At 43.5% G+C, this 25,984-nt stretch overlaps 1 protein-coding gene across 6 annotated transcripts in view; it reads right to left on the reverse strand.

Annotated features, from left to right (window-relative positions):
* The window catches only part of tle2a (TLE family member 2, transcriptional corepressor a), a 49,668-nt gene that overhangs the window by 1,515 nt on the left and 22,169 nt on the right, over positions 1–25,984 (reverse strand). The window contains exons 3-18 of one of the 6 annotated variants that reach the window (XM_061780697.1): positions 20,358–20,421; positions 15,447–15,491; positions 11,180–11,242; positions 10,211–10,315; positions 9,690–9,894; positions 9,188–9,204; positions 7,982–8,077; positions 7,331–7,375; positions 6,619–6,780; positions 5,826–5,952; positions 3,902–4,104; positions 3,491–3,570; positions 3,129–3,378; positions 1,917–2,164; positions 699–846; positions 455–605 (exon numbers count right to left, since the gene is read on the reverse strand). In XM_061780697.1, the coding sequence (XP_061636681.1) occupies positions 455–605; positions 699–846; positions 1,917–2,164; positions 3,129–3,378; positions 3,491–3,570; positions 3,902–4,104; positions 5,826–5,952; positions 6,619–6,780; positions 7,331–7,375; positions 7,982–8,077; positions 9,188–9,204; positions 9,690–9,894; positions 10,211–10,315; positions 11,180–11,242; positions 15,447–15,491; positions 20,358–20,421 (2,009 nt within the window). Of the gene's footprint in view, positions 1–454; positions 606–698; positions 847–1,916; positions 2,165–3,128; positions 3,379–3,490; positions 3,571–3,901; positions 4,105–5,825; positions 5,953–6,618; positions 6,781–7,330; positions 7,376–7,981; positions 8,078–9,187; positions 9,205–9,689; positions 9,898–10,210; positions 10,316–11,179; positions 11,243–15,446; positions 15,492–20,357; positions 20,422–25,984 lie in introns of all 6 variants that reach the window. The other 5 variants (XM_061780696.1, XM_061780699.1, XM_061780698.1 and 2 more) reach the window with 5 other exon arrangements.

Below are 25,984 nucleotides of genomic sequence, written 5' to 3' on the forward strand. Positions count from 1 at the left end.
ATTGTTTTAAACAAGGGTTAGGGTTTCAAATTAAGGTTTTAAGAAGGGATTTGAGTTTTAAATAAAGGGTTTTGGTTTCAAATTAGGGTTTGAAATTAAGAGTTCAAGCAATGGCAAAGTTTTCAAACAAGGGTTAAGACTTCAAGTTTCAATTTAGGGCCTCAAAAAAAGGGTTTTCATTTTGGTTTAGAGTTTCAAGCCTAGATCAGGGTTTCAAATGAAGATTTCAAAGTCGAGTTAGGGCTTCAAATTAGGGTTTCTAGTCTTTGTTGTTAGGGTTTCAAATTAGGAGTTCAAGCGAAGATTTCAACCATTTGCTTGGATTTCAAACAAGGGTTAGGATTTCAAATTAGGGCTTCAAGCCTGGGTTATAGTTTCAAGTCTTTTCCTTGCAATGTACAAGTTCGGATTTGATTTTCAGTGTTGTTGTACACGAGAAAGAAGAAAACCTCACCGCAGTAGGCGAACTTGAGCGAGAGCACGCAGCTCTCGTGAAGGTGCAGCTGGTACTTGTCGGGCTTGGACACGTGCAGGACTTCCACGTTGCTGCTCTCCATGCCCACCGCCAGCCACTCGCCCGTCGGGCAGTAACCCAGGGAGAAGATCTGCCCACGGGCGGCAGGGCAAACGTTGGCATTTTCATATGCGGACGGTCCCGTAAAGTCGGCCTAGCGGCGAGCCATCACTGACGCGCGTACCTGTGAGGTGAAGTCGTGCTGCTGCAGCTGCCGGCCCTCCCTCAGGTCCCAGCAGCGCACCGTGTTGTCCAGTCCGCCCGTCCACAGCTTGGTGCCGTCGTTGGAGATGTCGATGCAGCTCGCTCCGTCCGTGTGGCCCTGGAACTGTCTGAGGCAACAACAAACACATTCAATATGGAGGACAAAGAACCTCTAGAAGCTTCCAATATTGGTTTCTTTTCTTTCCGGTCTTCTGCTTTATGTTGTCAGGCAAATTGTATTTGAAAGCTGCCTGCCTATCACCTACCAAACAGGATTCCTGGCCACATTTAGTCTGCTGCGGTGCATCTGAAAGTTTGGTTATTTTTCAGCCTTGTTCCAATGTTGAATACATTTTTTTTGGCCTCAAAAATTCTACAACACAATGTACAGTGCATGCAACAAAAATAAGAAAAATTGCATTTGACATTTTTGCAAATCTATTATTTGATTTTTTTTTTTTTTATTATTATTGTGAAGTAATAACAACAGACAGAAAGAAAGAGAAACAAACAAGTTCCCATTGATGAATTTGGGGAATAATATTCGCGCGGGAGAGCCACCAGCAAATAGCGAAAATCTGCAGATAATTGATGCAGTAAGATTTTTTTTTTAACCCCCCCACAAAATCTTGAATAAGTGGCGATAAACCGCCACTAAGTTTCTTTTTGGGGGGTGTTGGTCCCCCCCCTCCCTCCCCCCAAAAGAAAAACAAAATCTGCAAATAGGTTCCGAACCGCGGGGGTCCACTGTAACAGTAATTATACTCTAGGTAATAATCGGTATGGGCATTCCAGGGGGGAGTTTGAGGGAAGCCCCCCGACCAAAAGGAGTTACTGAGCCTCCCTGCGTAACCTTTTCATGTTTCAATCTGTTGAAATCTATTAATAAAGTCACTAACAGTCATTTTAAGATGGAATTGGCGCGTGAGTGTCTCAGCGAGAGCTATGGCAGACATCAGCTTGTGGACACTGAAAAGTGCATCGGCGCCTGTGGCCGTACGTATACTGGAAAAACACCTGAAAAGGATTGCTGAAAATCTACAACATGTAGCGATTAACCGCAATTTTGAGTAGCGTTGGCCCAGATGCTTAGTTCAACCCGAGCACGGAGTGATCTTATTTATTAGTTAACCACGTCCTCCAGTCGTTCTCTTCTTAAACGACTTCCCCGTGTTCTCCGGAGGCACCCAGGTGTTACCTGACGAGCGTCTGGTTGTGCAGGTCCCAGACGACGATGTTTCCGTCACTGCAGCAGGAGAAGCACACCTTGTTGTCGGGCGAGATGGCCAGAGCGTAGCAGGCGGGCGCCGACGACGTCAGCTCGGCTTTGATGCGAGGGGTGGGCGTGGCCAGGTCCCAGATGGACAGCGTGCTGGCCTCGCCGCCCACGATCAGCGTGCGGCCGTCCGACAGCAGCTTGCACGAGCGGATGTAGTTGTCGCGGTTCTGGTTGGACGCGCCATGCAGAGATTGAGATTTTAAATGAAATAAATTACATTTTCAAAGGAACTAAATTATCTATGATTTTAGATTTACAGGGTTCAAATCCCGGCCCCGCCTGTGTGGAGTTGGCATGTTCTCCCCGTGCCTGCGTGGGTTTTCTCCGGGCACTCCGGTTTCCTCCCACATCCCCAAAACATGCGTGCCAGGTTAATTGACACCTCTAAAATTGCCCGTAGGTGTGAATGGTTGTTTGTTTATGTGTGCCCTGCGATTGGCTGGCAACCAGTTCTGCCCGCAGTTAGCTGGGATAGGCTCCAGCATACCCTCACCCTCGTGAGGAGAAGCGGTATAGATAATGGATGGATGGATTCTTTTATGAACATGCTTTTGGACATAATATAGACATATTTTAATACAGTATAACAGACAAAAATAAAGTACAAAAAATACATTTTATATTGACTAATGAATTTGTTTTGTATATATTTTAATGTATTAGGATTTCTTTAAAATAAATGACGTAAAAACAACATTATTAACATTATCATAAATCTAATGAATGTTTGTACATATCGTAAAATAATATGGAAAATATTTTAAGTATTACAAATGTAAGGAAGAAAATTATTTTCCTTAAATATTAATTTTTTCAACTGATCATATAGTTTATTTGTAAGAATTATTATTATTTTGAACATGGTTTGGTTCTCTAGAAGTTATACAGAAAAAAAGAGAATTTAAGATTCATATTACAAGTTTATTTCTATTTTAGCGTATTTATAGATATTCAATGTATTTGTTTATGTATTACAAATTACACATGAAATACAACATAATTACAAATGTAATCCAAAATGTTGATTATATGTATTATTGTGTATTTCTTGACATAATTATTCTTCTAAAGACGAATTGATGAACCTGATTTGTATGATGCGGTTATGCCGAGCGGTTGAAGAGGACTGACCAGACAGTCGAGCTGGGCCATGGGACTCTTGCTGCCCGGCTGGCTGATGTCCCAGACCTTGACGCAGCCTTTGCCCCCCGTGTAGACGTGGCGCGTGGACGTGCTGATGGTGACGGCGCACACCACCTCGCCGTGGCTCAGGCTGTGGATCTGCCGGGCGTGGCGAGGGATGCCCGGGCCCAGCAGGGCGTCGGGGGGAAAGGGCACCGGCTGCATCTGCCCGTCTGCGCTCACGTGGAACGAGTAAGCCCTGCGCGTGAGCGATTTTGTTTTTTAGCCCATATCGCCCAGCCCTACTTGTGCCGTTGACTTGAGTCATCGCACTTGAGATATTTGGAGGAGTACAGCGAAATGAAACTTACGGTTTTCCAGAGGCGGCTGACTGCAGGCTGGCGGGCAAGCCGGGCACTCTCATGTGTGGGTGTGGAGACTCATACCCCACCTGTGTATCAAAACACAACACAAAGTGACAGAACAGAAAAAGACTTTAACAAGTGGGGCTGCTGCTTCTGAATAATTCATGCTCGGTTTTTTTCTATTTATGTTGGTTAAACACCAAGTGGGTCATATCCGAGGTATTTTTCTTCCTATTCCATTCCAAGTAACTCTCAACAATTGTGTTTGTGGTCACGAGGCAACCAGTACCCAACAAGTAGCTCAGTTTCAAGAAGGTCGGTGACCCCTGCTAGCGGGGGAACACTGTACTGCATTCCGCGTCTGCTCGATCCAAACTCTCCTCTGCTGACTCCGCAAACGGTATTACAGGTGCTCACCACTGGGGAGCGTCCGTATCCCGCCGCCGCGGCCGCGGCGGCAGCGGCCGCCGCCGCTCCGTTCATCTGCGGGGAGACCAGGTGGAGGCCGGCGCTGTAGGCCGCCGCCCCGGGCAGGTCCCCGTTCACCCCGGGAGGGGGCAGACCGAAAGCCCCCGGAGGGTACGCTCCCTGCACGACCAGGGGGTTCCTCAGACCAAGAGCTGTGGAAAAGAGCTGCGGTTATCTCACATGATTAAATGATGATGCTCCGGCTTTACACCGAGTGAGGAACAATGCAGCACTAGAACACTAGTGCCCCCTGCTGGACGCTGTAACTCTCTGCAGGGACAGTTGACATCATCAGTTTGTATGTTGGTGCGGGCGCGTCAACGATAAAGCGCTGACGGGACATGACGGGAGGAAAAAGCCACGGACGCCATCGATGAATGTTCATTAAGAAGCGGTCAATCCACTCTCCTGATCTTGCCATTTATTCCATCTTGGCCCTCAGTCGCTTATTAAAAGGGTCCAGTTGGAGGTGATGCATTCACCTCATGCAACATCGATGTCGGCAAACAGGGCGGGGCCACAAGTAGGCCTTCACCTTTTAGATTGCTTTTCTTTTTTTTTTTTAAGAAACAGATTCCATGAATAAGGGAAAATCACTTGAGTCAAGAATAAAGAAGATACTTTCTAAAGCAATATTGGGCGAGTACAGAAGGGAGGGAGTAGTTTTAAGCAAAGGAAGGAAGGATGCAAAATGAAAATTGTGGCTGAGAGAAGGAAAGAAGAATAAAAAGCAGGACTGAGGTGGAAGGAAGAAAATAAGGAAAGAAGGCAGAAAAGACAGAAGGATAATAAAGCTGCGTCAATAAAAAGCAACGGAGGGAAGGAAGGAGGTCAGGAAAGAAAAGATGCGGGGGGGAAAAAAAACATGTAAATTGTTAGCATACTTGCCGCAGCATAATTGCCTAAATTATTTGTGAACATTTCCAGAAAACAAGAAAGGTCCAGCTGCCCCCTCGATTCGACCGTTGCAGATTACCCTGACCTGGATGACTGACAATCAACACAGCCAAAAAAAAAAATTATAATAATAATAATTTCCTAGCACTCACGTTGCTATTTTTTTTTTTTTTTTTTTTTTTATTTTAAAGAGAGATTTTGACAGTACTTTAAAAAAAAAAAAAATGTTATGCCATTAAGCTAACAAAATCTGTGTGTCTGAGGGGAAGGGAAGGAAGAAGGGGAGGAAGGCATAAAAGAAAAGGTAGGTAGGTTTTGGTGATGAAAGGATGGAAGATGAAAAAAAATAGTCTGAGGGAAGGAAGGAGTTAAGGAAGGAAAGATGAAAAGAAGTGGACACCTACTTTGAGCAACCACGTATGTTCAATAAATATAGATCACCAGCACTGATCTCTATTGACATCCAATACAAAGAGTTGCAGCCCAAAGATGAGATGATAAAGCTGCAAACAGCGATTCACGGGCCTTTGCACCCCCTTTTTTTTTTTCCCCCCTCCCCCATGGTGGGTCTTCAAAACGATCCTCAAACTTTGATGTCATGCTCCACCAACATGAGATACCACAGGCAAAGAAGCTTGGCAGCTGGGGACAAGCAAAAGTTAGGAGGTGCGCTGCAGGGAGGACTCGATGAGAACAGACCAAGTTTAAAAGAAATCTGGGCATCAGGAGGGGAGGTATTACATGTACAGGGGGTCCTCGGATTACGACCCATTATGGTTCCTATGGTGACAATGTAACCCTAATTTGTACCCCTTTGAGCCTCTTCAGGGCAGGAGCTTCATAACACACCAAAGCTTCGTCTCGTATTTTTTTGTCATCCCCCTGACCAGTGTATTCAATTCAATTTTGGTCAAATCTCCAGAACGAAGGAAGGATCTCTGAGCAGGGTGGGGAGGAAGGCTCGTGGGAGTCTTACCCAGCGGGTCGACACCAGGTTTGCCAGGGATGGGTCTGAATTGTGGCGGTCCACTGGGTCCAGGGGTATTAGACTCTTGGGACATTGGGGTGCCGGGCTTCATACCTGGAGTACTGGATTTCTCTCTCTGCAGAGGAAGAAAATAAAGCAATAGATTAAGCTTTGAGCCCCGCTATTGGCTGGCGACTGCTCCAAGGTGTAACCTGTCTTTAACCAAAATAAGTGAACCTTCAATTTTTGTAGAAAATCAACAACAACCTATTTGCTGAAAAGCACATGGCTTGCTATTAGATTTTTGGAGAAATATGTAGACTGCCAAGACAAAAGTTGAACTTAGATTAAAAATATTTTTAAAAAACAACAACATGCCAACAGTCAAATATGGTGGTGGAAGTCTGATGGTCTGGGGATGCTCTTCCACATCAGGAACTGGACAACTTTGTTTGGAGTACCCAAGTCAAATTCTGGCCTTAAATCCAACTGAGATGTTGTGTTGAGACCTTAAACGGGCAGTTTACATTTGATTTCAGTTGTGCCTCCTAGAGTAGCACAACCAGTTATTAGGTTCAAGAGCAATTTTTCAAAAAGGGTTTGATACTGTTGGTTTGGGATTTTTTTTCCCCCCTTTGATAAATAAAATACACATTTAGAAACTGCATTTCATATTTACCTGGTTTGTCTGACATTCAAATTGGCTCATCTTTTTCATGAAATTTAGTATCTGTGTGTCACTAACACCCGCGAATAGCCAGGGTTTATAGGAGAGAGATAATCCATCCAATTCTAACGGTACCTGCGTAGACTCCTTGCCACGCGACGGTGACGTGGCGCTGCTGGAGGACGCCAGCGAGGTGGGGCTGGCCTGTGGAGGGCCTTCCTTGCGAGAGGGCGGCATCTTGTCCAGGCCGTTTTCCCTGGATGAGTAGGACTGCACGCTACGGGGCGACGACGGGTCCTGGTTTGTCAGACAGCAGAGACGTTAAACACAATAGTGGAGAGACTACAGTGCCGCATTGTAAAAAGAAATATGGCACATCTTAGGCTTGATTAGAAGTACCAGTAGTGCACAGACATTAATGCAAATTTTCACCTCACTATAAACAGGTAGTTGTCCTACTAGTATGTCAAAGTTGTCCTAACAAAGAACAAAGAGCGTACTAGTACATTGATCTTAAGACGGATAACAAGGATACAGAATAAATGCTCAAAGGCTTTCAATGGTTAATGTAGCTTTACTTTTTTGACGCCATTCTCTTGTCCATTTATTGGAACCAAAATATTAGACACCACTTTCAGTATGATGCAATTCAGATTCACAAATGCACAGGGGCAAAATAATGTACAGATTGTTAAATTAATATTTTTCTGACAGTGTCATTTAAACGTGGTAATATCTGTTGTGAGATTCTGCAGGTGCACCTAATGTTCTGTCCAGAGTCCTGCTTGAGACCTTCACGTAATCAAAACTGCAAACCAGCGATAACCGTGATGTCAAATGTACAAACCTCGTCAACCACCAAGTTATCATCGCTTTTATCTGCATCGCTGCCCTGAGAGAGGAAAGAAAATACATGAAGAAATGAGCTGGAATTAGTTCAATTATAATAATTCTCTTCTTTTATACAAAGGGCCACACACATGTACAACAAGCAAAAAGAAAGTTTTTTCTTTTTTCTCTCAGGTGCTAAAAATGACACTTTTTATTGTTTAAACTGTTGGTCTGTCTATAGGCACCTTGCATGTGGACAACAAAAATAGCTCAGAAAAACGAAGAGTTGTAGTCTAGCCATTTGCCATGATTTATAATAATGAAAAGCTTAAGCATGTCGAATAGGACAGCGTATTATGGAATCAGCTGAATTATTGTCCTGTTCATTGTATTCTTCAGGTAATATACCGTTAGTGGTACCGAGCCTTAAAATTAACAAGAAATTGAAGAAACAATGGTGTTCTAAATTTTTTTTTTTTTTTTTTACATGATTGCATGTATAGATTGTCAGAAAAAAAATGCAGCTTAAATTGTATTCCTGTAATTGCAGTTGCACAAATAGTCAGTTTTATTCCGTTTAAATGTGATTAATTACAAAGCCCCTTGAATCAAGTCCCACCACTAAAAGGTCATTCCAACTTGAAGTGAGTGAAAAAGGCCCGCTCACATAGTCCGTCATGAACTCCTTCTCGTCAGCTTTCCTCTTCTTGCCGTTGCTGAGGTAGTCTGCGGGGCGACCTTTGTCCCCATTGGACAGAGAGCTCTGCGGGAGAGATGGAGGGGCGGAAGGAAAGAAAGGGCGCGATGGAGGACAGGAAGTAAGGAGACGATGAGGTGAGAGTGAATGTAATGAATCTTTTAAAAGACTTCAGACACACACACAAAAATAACCCCACAAATATATCACGGGGCATCACATACTCATTGATTTCTTCTTTTTCCAGCCAAATTCCGTACATTTCAAAAGGGAAAATTCACTCTTAATGGCTCATAAACAAATAGTTGGGTCTCTGGAGTGTCTGTCCGCCCATCAAGTGTGAAATGAAACATCAAAGTCAATCTTTTGTTGCCGCATCTTGCTATATCGGAAAATGTGTCGTACCCAACACTGGGGGCTAATTTACATAGTAATCGCCACTGGATTGAGTTTCTCCACAAATGACATGACGAGCCAGAGCCACTTTTAAGAAGACAGCCATTGTCTGGCTGTCTGAGGCACTATCATGGAAAAACACCAACATCCCCCATAGATGCCACACCGCTGCTGTCATGCCAAAGCCCAAAGGTAAGCAGAGCTGCACTGAGTTTTGCTGGATGCGCAGATTAGTGCGGTGACCGTGCACCACATACACACACTGTAGTGTGTAAGTGGTGCCTTCATGAGTAAAAATGATATTGTCTCTATTTTTAACCCTGCTGCCTCCGGTTGTCATGGTAACAAAAGCTGGACTCACCATTGGTCTAGCAGGATACGGGGCGGGGTATATAGGCACTCACTTGTATGCGGGTATGCCGCTAAAAGTGGGTTAACTTGAGCAAGACAAAAAAAAAAAAAAAAAAGACCTATTATCCTGAATACTTGGGGTATTTTAATGAAAAAAACTTCACAGACACGTTAACACTTCTGGGAACGGTTTTAAACTGAAAATAAAATCCAAAAAAAAAATGTTTGGGCATTTAAATGATCTAAGCGTCCTACTTTTCATCAGTAATTAAAGTACAAAGTGCAACAAGTTTTGAAAACATCTGCAAACAGGAGGATAATGTCCTTTTCTTGAGGCGTATTCCATTTCTTCAAATATTTCTTTGCAATAGAAACTTCTACTGTAGTGTATAGCTACAGTATATTCTATTATCAATTCCGAGTACTCACTGGTCCTGCTTCCCGGTCTGTTTCCAGGCAGAGGTGGTGGTGGTTCATGTGACAGCCACAAAAAAAAAAAAAAAAATGGACAAAAAGAAAGAAATATTCTCCATTAGACAATATTCCTCGTCACGCTCATGCAGCTTTGCCAAGATATACTGCATAACTTTCAAGTCTTCGCTCATTATTGCAGCAGTCATACGTAAGACGTTTGTGGAGCCAAGTCATTTAAGCTTCATCACTGAGATCTACGGCGAGTCATCAAACTTCGCCTCCATGTTACGACCACACACACAATGACCAAAATCAAACTTTTTGGCAATTTAAAGGGGTTCGCTCCTGATATTGGCTTAAAATGTCTAATATTACATCTGCTGAGTTCTTCATTGCATTTCGTCATCAGATTTTGGTTTATTATGTGTATGTATGTATAATACTGCCCCGTGGTTGGCCAAGGGTAAATCAAGGTACCACTTTTCATTCATTCGCGTTAAATGCTGCGTTCGTTTACCTCTGTGATGCTCGGCGGCTGCAGCGGCGGCGGCCTCCAGGTGAGCCCTCTCGTCTTTGGCGGCCAGCTGGGCCCCCAGAGCCCCCGACAGGGCCAGCAGCCCGGAGCCCCCGCCCAGCGCCAGGCCCGGGTGATGCAGTCCCGACGGGTGCGGGCCCACCAGCAGACCCTGTGCGTGCTGCGAGAGGTGTTGCGCTTGAAGCTGCTGCTACGGGGGGGTGGGGGGCATTAGAGGGGGAAAGACACGGGTGACTTATTGGCGCTGAGAGGGGGAGGAAGTGCAGAGCAGGAAAGCAGGAAGTGCAGCGGGAGAAATGCAGAGGTCAGGGCAGTGGGCCTAACAGGAAGCATATTTGCTTGTTAAATGTGTATGGGGCAATTTAAAGTGCAACCATACCAAACTAAGACAGCCAATTGGTGTGGAATGGGCCTAAAAGGGTGCCTCGTTAATATATATATTTATTTATTTTTTAATGTAGAGAAAAAGGAGGGAAAAATAAACAGGAGGATAAGGTACACACACTATGAGGCAGAGGGGGGAGCCCACGTACCCCTATGGAAGCATTTAACTCCCCCATGGTCACCTGTTTGGCGCGCTCCATAGCTTGGACCACCTGTTGCTGGTGCTGCGGGGAAGAAAAAGCCAGAGGTCACTCAGAGGACACGCTGTGCTCGCTTTCATTAATATTACTTGTGGGGAAAGTGGATTGATTAGCATGAAAACCTATTCAGCATGTATGAACGAATGTGACCAGTTGGCCATCGCAGGAAACCAAGTGTGCTTCCGAGTTCTCAGTGTGTCGTGTGTGCAGTTGTGTTCTTGTCTTGAATTCTTTGTGTGGCACAACCCTTGACATTTACACCGCTACCGTGCCTACATTTGTCTTTTTCTTGGACATTTTAGCTGGGAAAAAGCTTAGATGAGCTCTTTTTGCCCTATTAGATACTGTGTGAATGTTTTTGTCTCTCTATCTTTGGGTGGCACAGCCCTTGACGACATTCGTCTTTGCCTATACCTTCTGGCCTTGTAAAATGTTTGGGTGAGCTTCTTTCACCTTACTGGACCGTGCGTGCGTACGTTTTTTTTCTCTCTACCTTTGAGAGTCACAGTCCTTGACGTCTACACTTATCTTTGCGTGGACAGTTTGGCTGGGAAAATGATTGGATGAGCTCTTTGCACCCTATTTGACTGTGTGTGTGCTTGTCTTTAATCTTTGTGTGTCACAGCCCTTGGCATTTATACCGTACGTTTATTGTGTGGAAATGTATCTTTGCGTGGACATTTTGGCTGGAAAACTGCTACAGGACAGAGACTTTTCACCCCGTCAGACAGTGTCTGTTTCTGTCTTTGTGTGGCACAATCCTTTCCATTTACACATCAATCGTGTTGGCATTGGTCTTTGCGTGGAAATTTTGGCTCAAAAAACACTTTGGTGAGCTTCTATTAGACTGTGTGTGTGTGTGTGTGTGTGTGTGTGTGTGTGTCCCACCTCCTGTGACAGGAATGGGATGAGTTGAGCACAGATCACGTTCAGCCGTTTGGCAATCTCCGTCTGAAAGCGGGGAGGAAAAAGATATTCGATGAAAAAACGCACACTTTTTACTCACGGATAGATGCAAAAAGACACACCCACATACACCCAGCAATGCATGCACACTGTCGCATTGACCTGCTTCTCCCTTGGACCCGTGTGGTAAATATTTCAACCGCTTACATCTGGCCCATGCAAATGGAACCTTTGCCAGAGAGTTGGAGTAAAATATTCATGGGGAGCATCTGCTGTGGCCGCAGCCAGCCAGCCAGCCCGCCCGCCCGCCCGCCCACACACACAAACTTACACACATACAGACAATCACAGTGTGGGCGTGTGTTGCCGTGAGAAAAAGATTCTCGATCTTTTTGTGTGCGCGCTCCTCAGACGTCTGCATACGTGTTCACATTCTGCAGGCTCGTGTGTGTTTTTCACGCTGGGGGTCAATGACTCTTACTGAGGGTGTGTGAGTCTAACTGCTCTACTAAACAGCAGACTTCTTCCAACTCCTCCCTTCACCTTTCTCCATCTCATTAGGTGTATGTTTATGCAACAACAGCCTAGTTATATATCCATCCATCCATCCATTTTCTGAGCCGCTTCTCCTCACTAGGGTCGCGGGCGTGCTGGAGCCTATCCCAGCTGTCATCGGGCAGGAGGCGGGGTACACCCTGAACTGGTTGCCAGCCAATCGCAGGGCACATAGAAACTAACAACCATTCGCACTCACAGTCATGCCTACGGGCAATTTAGAGTCTCCAATTAATGCATGTTTTTGGGATGTGGGAGGAAACCGGAGTGCCCGGAGAAAACCCACGCAGGCACGGGGAGAACATGCAAACTCCACACAGGCGGGGACGGGGATTGAACCCCGCACCTCAGAACTGTGAGGCTGACGCTCTAACCAGTCGGCCACCGTGCCGCCCTAGTTATATATATATATATATATATATATATATATATATATATATATATATATATATATATATATATATATATATATATATATATATATATATATATATATATATATATTAAAAAATAAAAAATAAAAATCGGGGTGGAAATCAGCGATACGATTTTATCACAATATTTAGTGTAGCAATATTCAGCAATTGTGCGATAATCTGTATTGGTTTTTTTTGCAGTGTTGACGATTCGCGGAGAATTCCAGCAGCAATATCGATATTTGAGGGTGTACCTACACTGTAACATCAACAATATTTGCTCACAAAACAGACTAATTTTGGCAATGAAAATACTATACTTGACCCCAAAGAGAGCATATAATGGAGACTTTTTTTTTTTTTTTTTTAAATATTTTGCAAGAGATGTTAGTTTCCGACAGAAATGCATATTTATGTCATTGACGTAATATATTTGTGGCATGTATGTGCAGTTTAGACTTTTTAATGTGATTAATTTTATTGCTCTCCATGTATTGTCAACACTATGCATCTGAACAAAAATATTTTAAGACGGCTCATTAAAAATAAATAAATGAATTGGCAGCCCCGCTCCGCACATTGGTCAAAAATAGGCAGTCATGCTTTGAGATACGAGGTCAATTTGTTCCATGACCACGCTTGTAACTCAAAACACTCATCTTTCTCCACTGAAATGAATGTAAATTCCATTAATCAGTTCCAGCCTTTTGAATAAGAAAAATAGTACTCTATAATATTGTATTTCATAAAATCAAAGCAATGACAATTAAATAGGACTTTTTTGCAATTCCATTGTGCTGCTCCTTCTGATGTGCACGCCTTGGCCACATGGCGGCAGTATAATACAGAAATAAAGATATTCCGTACACGAAGGCTGTCTCACTTCCTCAGTAATGCCTAGATCAGACTACAGGATTTTAGCCCCGATATTGGCCCGATTAGCTATCGTGAGCGATTTCCCAGATCGGGCCCCGACATATTTTGTCCGGAACGACAAAACTTCTTGCAGTGTGACAAAATCCACATCCAACGATTTGGCCCTATGATGCCAAAACGAAAAGTCCAGCAAGTTTGATTTTTTGGGATATCTTCTGTGTAGTGTGACATCAACGACAAGTCTCAGACAGCGCACCTCGACGTCGACCAATAGGATTGCGTATTGTGACCGGCGCATCGCCTGCCGTGCTTGCCACAGTCAACATACAGTACTCGGTCGCTGTTGTCAACATTTATTCACACGCATGAGCCAATGTCTACCGAACCTTTGGAGCATGATTCCACTGAGCGCTGGCTTGTTTACATATAAACCTTAGTGCCAGCACTAGCTTGCTGAGCTACGTAATATTATGTTGCCTGCTTGCGAGCCATATCGTATTAAAAGTACAAGACATCCCTCAAGCTCTGCTCAAGACAACCCACTCCCGAGCACCAGTGACGACACCACGCTTTCCCCCCCCAACACAACACATTGGCGCAATCCATTGTTGTTACTGTAGATTTTATGGCAGTAGTCTGACATAGTGCAGTCGTGAAAGACCAAATTTCTCTCTGTAGTCTGATTCTGGCATAAGCCGCACTAATATTAGTCATTCCTCACAGAACAATATATGCCTGTGAGGATGGTTATGTTACCTGTCGGCATTTGTTGCTCCACCATTTGTGTTTTAAATACACAAAGTGTAATTCTCTTTGTTTTATGTTTACTCACATTCACCCGTAGGTGTGAATGTGAGTGCGAATGGTTGTTTGTTTGTTTGTATGTGCCCTGCGATTGGCTGGCAACCAGTTCAAGGTGTACCCCGCCTCCTGCCCGATGACTGCTGGGATAGGCTCCAGCACGCCCGCGACCCGAGTGAAGAGAAGCGGCTCAGAAAATGGATGGATGGATGGATGGATGTTGTTCTTTTAATGACTAGAATAAATAATATTTTCCATGACATTGTAATTCAGATGCGCCTGTATAGTGCGATATTCGCGTTAATAATAACACATTGGAAGGAAGACTGCCATTCCCAGTACTAGTTCTTAGACTCCAAAAACACTGTTGCTGTGGAAACAAGCAAACAACTTTCTCTTTAATCTGCTTTTGGTTAAAAATAGTCTTGCGAAAAACGAACCCTCTGTTTATTCCAAGTCTGCCTCCTTCCCATTCCTCCCTTGCCGATATTATTGATTAGTGTTACAGGCTTCGGCGCACACATGCAAGCACGCACGTGCATACGCAAACACACACACATTTAGCATCAAGGCCATTAGGGCCCGTAATGATATGCATGCAGAGATCATGACAACATCATTATGGCTGCAGGCTGTTTGTCTAGTTGACAGCCAGCCTGTGCTGAGGTGTGTGTGTTAATGCATGTGTCCACACACACACACACACACACACACACACACACAAAACCCCATTCCCTCCTAAGTGATTTATTGACACCGGACTGAACTTCCACCCCTCCTTTCTTCTTCCTCCACTCCTTCGCTCCCTCTCTCTGTCATTCCTCTTGCTTGCCCACATGCCCCCGCCCCATCCTCCTCCCAATCCATCAGCCCCACCATCCCTCGGCCCCGCCAGCCCAGGGGAGACACAATGATTTCTTGTTAGAGAACTCCAACTACTAAATGACATCTTCAGGCGGGAGGAGAGCGGGAGGAAAGGAGAAGAGCGACTGAGAGAAAGGGGATAAAGAGAGGGGAGGACAGACGGGGAAGAAGAGGTGGGGGGGTGATGAAACAGGAGAGGAGAGGATTGGGTGGCGAGAAAGTGCGAGAATGAGGCGAGGATGTGGGACGAAAGTGGGGGAGGAAAATCGACATTGCGGTGAAGAGTGCGTGGGGTGGTTCTGTGACTTGTCAGAAGTGAAACGATTGAGATGGTGAAATGAACGGCGGGAGAACAAGAGAAAGAGGAGACAGCAGGAAGGCAGTGACCTGATTTAAAGTGAAATCTAGCATGGACTTTATATGTCTGAGGAAGAGGAAGCAATGTGAAGATGAAGAGAAAATCAAAAAGGAGAGAAATTGAAAATTAAAAGTGAAGGGGGGAAAAACAAAAATCAGAAAATGAAATGAGTCGTGACAGACGGGACCGATAATGATAAGAGAGATCTTTCTCATCTAGTGGAGGAATGAACTCGGCATGGGGATCCTATTAAACGCCTCTGTTGATATTTGAGGAAGGACTGACATTACAGTGAGAGGGAAAGAAAGCCAGGGAGGGAAAAGAGAGGGACAGAAAGATCAACTGGAAAGATGATGAATACATGTCACAGCTTGCTCACCTGTTTGTGCATTTCGATGTTAAGACCGTAGGACATCTCGTAGTACTGCAACACACACAAAACAACAATAATAATAAACATATTGTTACATTAATACCACTATAATTTTTAATGGTAGAACTGATGCTTTTTTTATGGGGCACCCAGACAATTGAATGTTGCATGAAAACACTTGTATACAGTAAATGCACTATTGTTCTAAAGTTTGGGGGTCACTTGGAAATGTTCTTAGTTTTGAAAGAAAATTGTAACATTAACAATGTCTAGAATGTATTTTCTTCACTGGAAAAAAATGACTTTCATTAAAAAAAAAAAGGAGGACATATGCAGGTGACCCTGACACTTTCGAACGACCGTCTTTTTCCTTCATGTTGTTTTATAATGGCCTGGAATGAATCAATACATTCGACTAGAGTCATTAGTAGGAACGAGAAATGCATGGTTACGGATGACCATATCCCACTAGGCACCCTCAACTTGTTTATCATGCTATGTATAGGTGTAAGAAGTGGATATAGAGACAACACCCCTGTTCAAATCCCAGGTTTTTGTCCCATAAAAATAAAAAATAAAAAAACCTGTATAAATCAATGGATTTTGTAATGACTCTTGTTGAGAGGAGAAGTTAAAATAAACATGACGATGTGGCTGCATAAGTGTGTACACCCTCTTATAACTGGGGATGGGGCGGTGTTCAGATTTAACCATATATCATATTCAAATTTATGTTAAACGGAGTCAGCAGACTCTGTTTAAAGTTCCTGATTAACCCCAAATCAATTTCAGATTTTTGCTGACCTTTTCTTTGTTTAACTGTTCTTAATTTGCTCCACCGAGACTAAGGTCCCAGATCCAGTTGAAGAAGAACGGACAAGCATGATGGTGCTGTAACCATTCTTGACTGCAAGTATGGTGTTCTTTTGGTGAGGAGCGGTGTTGTGTTTGCTCCAAACATACCTTTTGGAATTGGACCACAACACATTTTCCCAAACTTTATTGATTTTGTTACAGTCAACAAGCATTCACACTCATGGCTGATTTTACAATGCATGATGATAATCTTGTGTTTGATCTCATTAGGTGCTGCAGGGTTAACTAATGATGTGACTGCAGTGAGTATACAGTGAGATAAGGTGGGGGGGGGGGGGGGGGGGGAGAGAAATAAAAAAATAAAATAAAAAATACAAACGCTGGTGGCAAAACATTTCAAAGACTGATCTAAAAACTTTTTTTCCCCCCCCCACAATATTTGCTTCGTTTTTTTTGTTTTTTTTATAAAGATGAAAGCAGATAAGAATTAACCTTGGGCACTGAAAGTCATCAGCGGGCATCTGGGAGGCCTCAAATTGAGCAGCGGCGAGGAAGGAATATTGTCGGACTGCTGCAATAATCACGTCTAATTTGAGCTATTTGAACCTTTTGACTCCAAAGAGGAGCTGTGAGGCGCACAGGAGAGCGAGAGGCGCGCCAATGAGAAATGACAGGCAGGTGGCACTCCTCTCTCCGTCGTGCTCTCTCGCTGGACGGAAAAAGGAAAGTGTTTTAAAGTCGGATGCCTCGCAAAGTGACAGGCTGACATTTGCTTTTCAGAGAGGAGATTGGCAAATTGGAGCGCCAGAACATTCTGGCTGTATGAGAGGAGAGGAGCTGGGCATGGGGTTGCCTCTCTACAGACATCTTTCTTGGCACAGTGTGAGTGTGTGTGAGCGTGTGTGTGCACATGCAAGTGTCTATGTGTATGTGTTGCTGTTTGTCTGTGCTTCCATAAAAGATGCCTTTCCTGGCAGCTGGCAGCTCCACTTGACAGTTGGTGTGCCAAGTTTCTCCTGTTGCTTAGCAACACTCAAACTCCCCCCACATCAGCCGCAAGGAAAGGAGACCTCGCCTACCCCCCAAACCACCCCCCCCCCCTTTTCTTAGCGAGAGCCAGAACTTCAACCCCCATCCCCTCCACCCACACACACAGACACACAATTCCCAGCTCAGTGCCAGGGATGCCACATAGCGTTTTTTTGGCAGGGCCCGAGTGGGTTCTTGGCAGCCAGTGCTGGTTCAGCTGTGGTGGCGAGGGGTTCAGATGGCAGGCAGAATTCCCGCTGACTGAACGGACCCAAATATTCACAGAACGTTACCCTAATGGTACGGTCGCGGCACAGCCAAGTGCAGACACACTAACCTCAAAACTGTGCGCGCCTCATTAGTTTCAACATTTCCATACTTTCGTAGTTCTTTGACCATTTGTGGCTGTGATCTCACTTATCAGACCCAGAAACGAGCCAAGCACTCAATTTCTCCTCAGTTGCTTCAAGGTGTGATTCATCTACAATCAATTTTACATCTCGGATCGAATAGTCAATTATTATTAAGCCAATGTGAACGTTGAGCGATTCTGTTGTCAAGCCAAAATTCCCAAAGAAAGGAATAAACGGAGGAATACATTACAACTGGACTATCATGGAAATGAGTGTCTCCCAAGCTTTACTGAGCACATATTTTACATTCAAACGATCTCATGGAACACCCTCAATTTACTCACAAATGGACTTACTCAGTGTGAAAGTTGGGCCTATTTATTGAAACATAAAGCTATTTTTCTGTTGTATGAACGCCAACAGGAAGATACACAGGTTCATTGTACCTTCTGCTATCGAATGAAAGAGCATTTCATTGTTCTGGCTGTCACGATATGTCACTGACATAGACCGATAAAGATGCTTTTTTTTTCCCCAAACGTAAATCGTAATTTTCAGACCAGTTAAGTGAAACTGGCACATTGCTTGGGATGTAAAAATACCACAAAGTGGTGAGCAGCATAAGGCTGACATCACCGCAATCAAGATTGGTCCCTTTCTAAGTGTTGTGATCGGACCATTTCACACAATTTCACAAGTGCGTTGAAAAGAGATAAAGTAGGTATTTAACTGAATTGGAATGCTTTGGCGCATAGTTTATAATGACTTTAATTGAGAGACAAATTGGTGTCTTTTAAAAAACTAACCACTCAACTAAAAATTCTACAACCCCAATTCCAATGAAGTTGGGACGTTGTGTTAAACAAATAAAAACAGAATACAATGATTTGCAAATCATGTTCAACCTATATTTAATTGAATACACTACAAAGATAAGATATTTAATGTTCAAACTGGGCAGCACGGTGCGCGACTGGTAAGATCGTCTGCCTCACAGTTCTGAGGTCCGGGGTTCAATCCCCGGCCCCGCCTGTGTTGAGTTTGCATGTTCTCCCCGTGCATGCGTGGGTTTTCTCTGGGCACTCCGGTTTCCTCCCACATCCCAAAAACATGCATGGTAGGTGAATTGACAACTCTAAATTGCCCGTAGGTGTGAATGTGAGTGCAAATGGTTATTTGTTTATATGTGCCCTGCGATTGGCTGGCAAGCAGTTCAGGGTGTACCCCGCCTCCTGCCCGAAGATAGCTGGGATAGGCTCCAGCACGCCTGCGACCCTAGTGAGGAGAAGCGGCTCAGAAAATGGATGGATGGATGGATGGATGTTCAAACTGATAAACTTGATTGTTTTTAGCAAATAATCATTAACTTAGAATTTTATGGCTGCAACACGTTCCAAAAAAGCTGGGGCAGGTGGCAGGTGGCAAAAATGCTCATCTAACGCCTGTTTGGAACATCCCACAGGTGAACAGGTGGGTGCCATGATTGGGTATAAAAGGAGCTTCCCTGAATTGCTCAGTCATTCACAAGCAAAGATGGGGCGAGGTTCACCTCTTTGTAAACATGTACGTGAGAAAATAGTCAAACAGTTTAAGGAGAAACGCCGCCGGCTTCTCTGGGTCCGAGCTCATCTAAGCTGGACTGATGCAAAGTGGAAAAGTGTTCTATGGGCCGACAAGTCCACATTTCAAATTGTTTTTGGAAATTGTGGATGTCGTGTCCTCCGGGCCAAAGAAGAAAAGAACCATCCAGACTGTTATGGACGCAAAGCATCTGTGATGGTATGGGGCTGTTAGTGCCAATGGCGTGGGTAACTTACACATCTGTGAAGGCTCCATTAATGTTGAAAGGTACATACAGGTGTTGGTGAAACATATGCTGCCATCCAAGCAATGTCTTTTTCATGGACGGCCCTGCTTATTTCAGCAAGACAATGCCGAACCACATTCTGCACGTGTTACAGCATGGCTTCGTTGTAAAAGAGTGCGGGTACTAGACTGGCCTACCTGTAGTCCAGACCTGTCTCCCATTGAAAATGCGTGGCGTATTATGAAGCGTAAAATACAACAACGGAGACAGCTGCTGAAGCTGTACATCAAGCAAGAATGGTAAAGAATTCAACCTGCAAAGCTTCGACAATTAGTGTCCTGAGTTCCCAAATGTTTATTGAATGTTGTTAAAAGAAAAGGTGATGTAACACAGTGGAAAACATGACCCTGTCCCAGCTTTTTTGGAACGTGTTGTAGCCATAAAATTCTAAGTTAATGGTTATTTGCTAAAAACAGTAAAGTTTATCAGTTTGAACATTAAATATCTTGTCTTTGTAGTGTATTCAATTAAATATAGGTCAAACATGATTTGCAAATCATTGTATTCTGTTTTTATTTATGTTTAACACAACTTTCCAACTTCATTGGAATTGGGGTTGTAGTTAAACACAAAGGGAAATCTGGAGGAGTGCGTTTGATGAAGCTGGGCAAACGCTTATTGCATACCAGCCTTTAGAAAGGTTCTAAACGCCGGCAGCAGAAATGCGCACAGTTTATTTAGCCCAGAAGTCCACGACACAGACGTACACCCATTTAAGTGCTGTTTACTCCCTGATGGAAAGTGTGTGTGTGTGTGTGTGCGTGCGTGCACAAGTGTGTGTGGTCTTGCAAGTGGTTTCTGGTGGGTGTTTAGCAGCTGTTAGATGAAAAGGACTCAGACGACTTGGCTCACCATAACGTAGTGTCTCTGGATCTCAGTCTTCTCGGTGGCCAGTTTCTCACATTCCAGCTTCAAACTACAACGAGAGGAAACGATAGGGGTGAGAGGGGGAAGCAGCTGTCAACGTCTACAAGTTTGGATTTTACTCTGAGTAATATATTTTTTTAAATGCATCTCAGTTGGCAGCAAAAGTCGCTCTCACCAGTTAATCGTGTAGCACAAACACTGAGGGGATAGTTTGGGGGTTAAGGACGAGGTGATAACAGGCCATTAGCACCTCGCAGCAGAGGAAAAACTAGACGAGTCACATTTAGATCCTGACATCCACGCAAGGATGGAGGATCTTCTTTTTTGGTTCTAAGTGACCCATTTGTTTTCAAATCCTTGTTTTTCTTTGCCAATGACTTAAAATTAGTACAGTGAAAAAAACAATATCATTGCCACTACTGTGTGTCTGTACTCATCTATATGTATCGTACACATATCGAGCATCGTCAATGTGGAAGTCACCTCGCAGCTGAAAAAAAAAAAACTACAGACATGCTAATGGTAATGCTAAATAGCACCAATGTTACATTAATTAGAAACCTTTGAACAACACAAACTGAGCAGCCCAGAGTGTTATATATTTTACTTATCTTTTTGTATGCTAACTATTAATGAGGACACGGAAAACAATTGTACGACTGCGTATAATGTATCGCTCTTCAGAATGCAATGGTTGCACCTCGCAACAGATTACATTGCAGGGAGGGTGTGTGTGCTCCGGCTATGAAGGGACAAACTTGAGCTGTACACAACAATTTATTTCGTGCTTAGCACTCCAATACAAAATGATAGAATGTATATCAAATTTCAACAATATATTTGTAAAACAACAGACTGATGAAACACAAATGACTAGTGTTAGGAATGTGCTGATGGCTATACAGTACACACTACAGTATAACTGGGCATGAGAAGAAATTATTCTAACTGGCAGGACTATTAAACTGCTCAATACTACAGTATAATACAGGTAAACCTCACACAAATGACTCAGTATACATCTGTGCTTGCCAAAGCGTTTTTTTTTTTTTTTTTAAACTGAAGGGATTATAAACTGTCCGGATAATAAATAAGAGGTTTGATGTTGGTTTGATGTTTTACTGTAGTTTATTCATATCGCAACATCCTAAATATCATCCGATTAAAAAAAGAACAAAAAAATAAAAAATGTTGTCCAACATCGTGCAACTCTCGTACTTGAAATGCATGGATACTACGACACCGATATCACTTTACAACCTTAAATACCTTCGAGAGAGAAACAGCCCTTTAGCGTGAACTGATATTATGCTTTGCTTGGGCAGTGACTAAGGCTGTCGTCCGACCTTTCCCTAAATAATAAAGTATTTTTATTCTATACTTTTTTTTCTTGTAAGCCTATTTACTATCATAGCATATACAGCATTTTTCTTCCCATGTGTGACTCTAATTATCCTTTGTACAAACTAGCCGATGTCAGATACTGTAATTTAGACAATATACAATACCACCCTCTAAAAAGGCTACAAATATACTCACGTCTCTAATTACTACTCTTCTGCTGAATGTGTTCCCCTGAATGGATAACACGCACACAAATACACACACACACCACAGATGAGGCGGCCAAACACCTCTCCCATGTGTGCCATATCTCTGTGAGTCGGTCTCACCACACGGCCCAACAGGTCCCTCCTGTCCCCTAAAATTGGATAATGCTTTTGGCCGGATTTGCAAAAGGACATACACACGTTATTCTCTCCTGTGGATGTGTAACAAGTGCACGTACACACACATCCCTTGCACCTCATGTAGCAAAGTGCAACCTCCCTCCCTCCGTCCCCAGAGAGGCAGTATTTTGGGTCCGTTTACGCTGATTTGTTTGCAGGCAGCAAATAGATTGATAGGGGGAGAAGGGGTGGGTAGTGTGTATGTGTGCTTTTGTGTGTGTGTGTGCACGCACGTGTGTTGATGATGCGTGTCTTGTGGCTGAGTTGCGTGGCGGATGAAAATTAGAATATGATTAATACGGCAACATTACCCCCACGGCCGCAACAGGTAATAACAGCCCCCATCAGCTCCCTTTTCACGCACACACGCACATAATTGACTCATTTATCATTGCCAGCACGTGGAGGAGAAGGGGAACAAGGGAAGTGAGGGAGTGAAGCGGCAGAAGAAAGAAGAGGCGGTGGCATTCAAAAGGTGGAGGGGAGTAAGGATTAAACCCCTCCCACTCCACCCCCATCACCTTATAGATTTTATTACAGTGCAATTGCCTCTCAGCTCAAGTGTCCAATATGTGTGTGTGTGGGTGTGTGTGTGTGTGTGTGTGTGTGTGTGTGTGTGTGCCAGCTACCTCATCCTCTTGTGTTGGATGCATAATAAAAATCAGTAGAGTTCTTGCTTTGACTGAGAAAAATAACCCCAGAAGGTTTGACGACTTTGATGACCAGTACAGACCAACATGTACCAACTGGACTGTAAGACCTCAACTATCACTTCATGTGTTGAAAATCCTTCAAATCAAAAGGACTCCTGCTTTGACAAAGATTTAAAACGCCTGCATGAAACATTTACTGACATGGCGGACCTGGTTCAAACCATAAACTGTAAAATGACAGACTCGTTTGAAGCTTTTCTCAATTGACCGACAATGACAAATACAGAGGCTACTTTAATCAAAGTTAAGACAGCACATTCATCAAATATGACTACTCTGAGCCAGTGCTTTGGACTCAATATCACAATCACATTTAAAGCTATAATCTTTTCCGACGCCCCCGACACTAGAATTCAGCATTACAGCAAAGCCTTCGTCGCTTCGATATGACGCAGGCTAAATTCTTGTCCGGCCTCCTCCTCCTTCCAACCCCACGCTTTCCCCTCTCTCTATGACTCAGTCAACCTGTGCGCTGTCCATATATGGGCTTGCCTGCTCGTAGGTAAAATACATAATTTCCGCTACGTCATTTTAGAGCGCCACCAAGTGATCCGGTGTGGGAATGTATAGGATAGTCACTAAATATACAAAAATATAGCAAGATGTGTCAGAAGCTGATAGGCTTAATTAGCATTCTGTCATCTACTCTTATAGTGGCTTAGGTAAAAAAGTATTTTTTTTAAACAAAAAATAGTTGTGGATTATAGCTTTTAGAGACAGTTTGAGAATACGATTTGATTAACACATAATCTGCATATTCACGGTTCACTATTTGAATTGTTTTCCCCCCTGTGGAACCTATCCTCAGCTAGTCACAGAAAAACTAGCCGGTCGGTGTATTTTTTTTCTTCGGTAATACCTAAACTTGCCACAAGATGGTGCCAGAGCCCTAGCGAATAGGAATGAAGTTGGTGTCAAAGAAGTATTGTTGAAGTAATACATCTTGATAAAAACTAACATCTTTGCATGTCAAGTCTTTGTATGTAGCATCTTACAAGCAGCAGAATTTATTCACAATTATCAAAATCCACCATCCTTTATTTTACACACAGGCACTTGTCCTCATTGGGTGAAGTGGAGCCAATCCCAGCTGGACTTTGGACCAGAAGTGGGGTAACACCCTGGACTGGTCGCCAAGTCAATCTCAGGGTTCATAGACAAGCATTCACACTCACATTTCAACCTATGGACATTGTAGCCTACAATGAACCCAACATGCACACGTGGGAGGACGACAGCGTGCCCGCAGAAAACCCACACCGAGATTCAAACCTGTGAAGCAGACGCGCTAACTGTAGTAGTCCACCCTCAAAAATTAAACATTGATTTAAGATTACTCTTTTTCAGAAACAATGTGGCATTTTTAAGACTGTTGAAGGGCAGATTAAAGGATGATGTGTAACTTTTAAGGATAATTAAGGCATTAATTTTCTAAAATCCTATTTACGACTTTAAGGACCTCCAGACACCCTGAATGATATACTGCGCACTTGAATAACATTGTTATGTTCAAATGACTTTACTATTCATTTGCTACAAGGACTTCATTAATTGGTATAAGGAAGCAGGGAGGCATTGAAAGGAAGAAAGGAGTGAAGGAGAGTGGTGGGCAGCAAGTGGAGTATGATTGGCTGTCATAATTAGTCTTTAGCTGGCCGCCATTAAGAGATGATGCGAGGGAAAGAAGCATGAAAAGGGGGAAAACAGACGATAGGTGTGTGCGTGCCTCAAATCTTTCCCTGGCGGTGACAGAAGATAAGGTGATCAGCTGAACGTGCTCCAAATCTGCAGCCTGTCGCTTTTTCAGACAGCTCTGTCGGCGTTGCATTGCTGATGAACACACATGCACGCATACACGCACATCACTGGAAACAAAGAAGCGTGTAAAACTCTATACATTAGCCAAAACACTGCATTTACAAAAGGCAACACAATCCCACGCATAAGCAAAAAAAAAAAAAACACTAAGCAGACAGTCAAAAGGAAGCAAACTCCAGCATCTAATTATGATGTTTCACTTTAAGAAATGTGATTTAAGTCTCCAGCCTTTATTTTTCCTTGATTTCCTTTTCATTTGCTTGCAGTATTAAAAATCAGGAAGGCTTCCATGCGTTGCTTCGGGATGTTCATTTTCAAAAGGGGTTGTAAAGGTGCATCTACCGGTTGAAGACAAACAGTGCACTCACTCAATTGCTTCTAAAAAAGACAATTAAAAATCAATCAACTGCAAATAATCAACCAAAGTCTACATAAACTACTATGTCAATCCCTACTCAAGAATACAAAAAGGAAGCACTTCTCTTATTTTGTGTCCTTTGTAATTTTGTCATCGTGCAATTATAACAATTTGTGGCCTCATCCTACAAACACTGCCAACAAAGCCTCATGTCATAAAATGTGATTTTGTAACGTTTAGTCCTTCTTTTTTTTTTTCTTTTTTTTTTTTAATAATAAACATGCAGCTCGACTTTGGAGAGGCTCTGGGAGGTTCCTCAAGTGTGTAATGACTTAAATATGGATAGCCCTTTAACTAATGTTTAGTCTCTTCACTTACACTTCGGTCTATGAATTGTCACCTGGCAACGCCACAAAGATGACTTTACGAATAAGGCTTCTTTATACTCGCAGGGACGGCAACCGCGCCGATGTCACTGCGGCTGTCCCTCCCGTAGTTTGCCTTTATACTCGCACGCAGTTTTGAAAATGTACTGCAGTTCACCTCCAAGACGGGGGTGTCGCTACGGCTGGTATTGGCTAGGACACCACAGGGTGGCGTTTCCTCGGCATTTTTTGGGCCATTTCCTGCTGCCGTTTTTACTTTCCTTTCGCTAACAAGGAACAAAGCAACAACAATGGCAACCGTGGAACAGTGTCTGCTAGAACAAATGGACTTAGATGACTAGATGATACGTTTAATTATGCTGCAAAATCGATCGAGAAGGCGGCGGCTTAGATGGTACGTAGAACCAAGGGGGATGCTGAGTAAGTCATCACAGCATGTGACTAAAACGGACCAATCATGAGAGATGATCTCCGCGGCGTTCGACGCACAGCAACTATTTTTGCCGAGTGGCCGCGCGGGGCAATTCGTCGGTCACGTGATGCAATGCGGGCGTTGTCGGCCACGGGAGTATAAAGAGGCCTTAAGCCTCATCTCGTTTCACTTTAT

Source organism: Phyllopteryx taeniolatus, chromosome 7 (genome assembly GCF_024500385.1).
Source record: "Phyllopteryx taeniolatus isolate TA_2022b chromosome 7, UOR_Ptae_1.2, whole genome shotgun sequence".
Classification (NCBI taxonomy): Eukaryota; Metazoa; Chordata; class Actinopteri; order Syngnathiformes; family Syngnathidae; genus Phyllopteryx; species Phyllopteryx taeniolatus.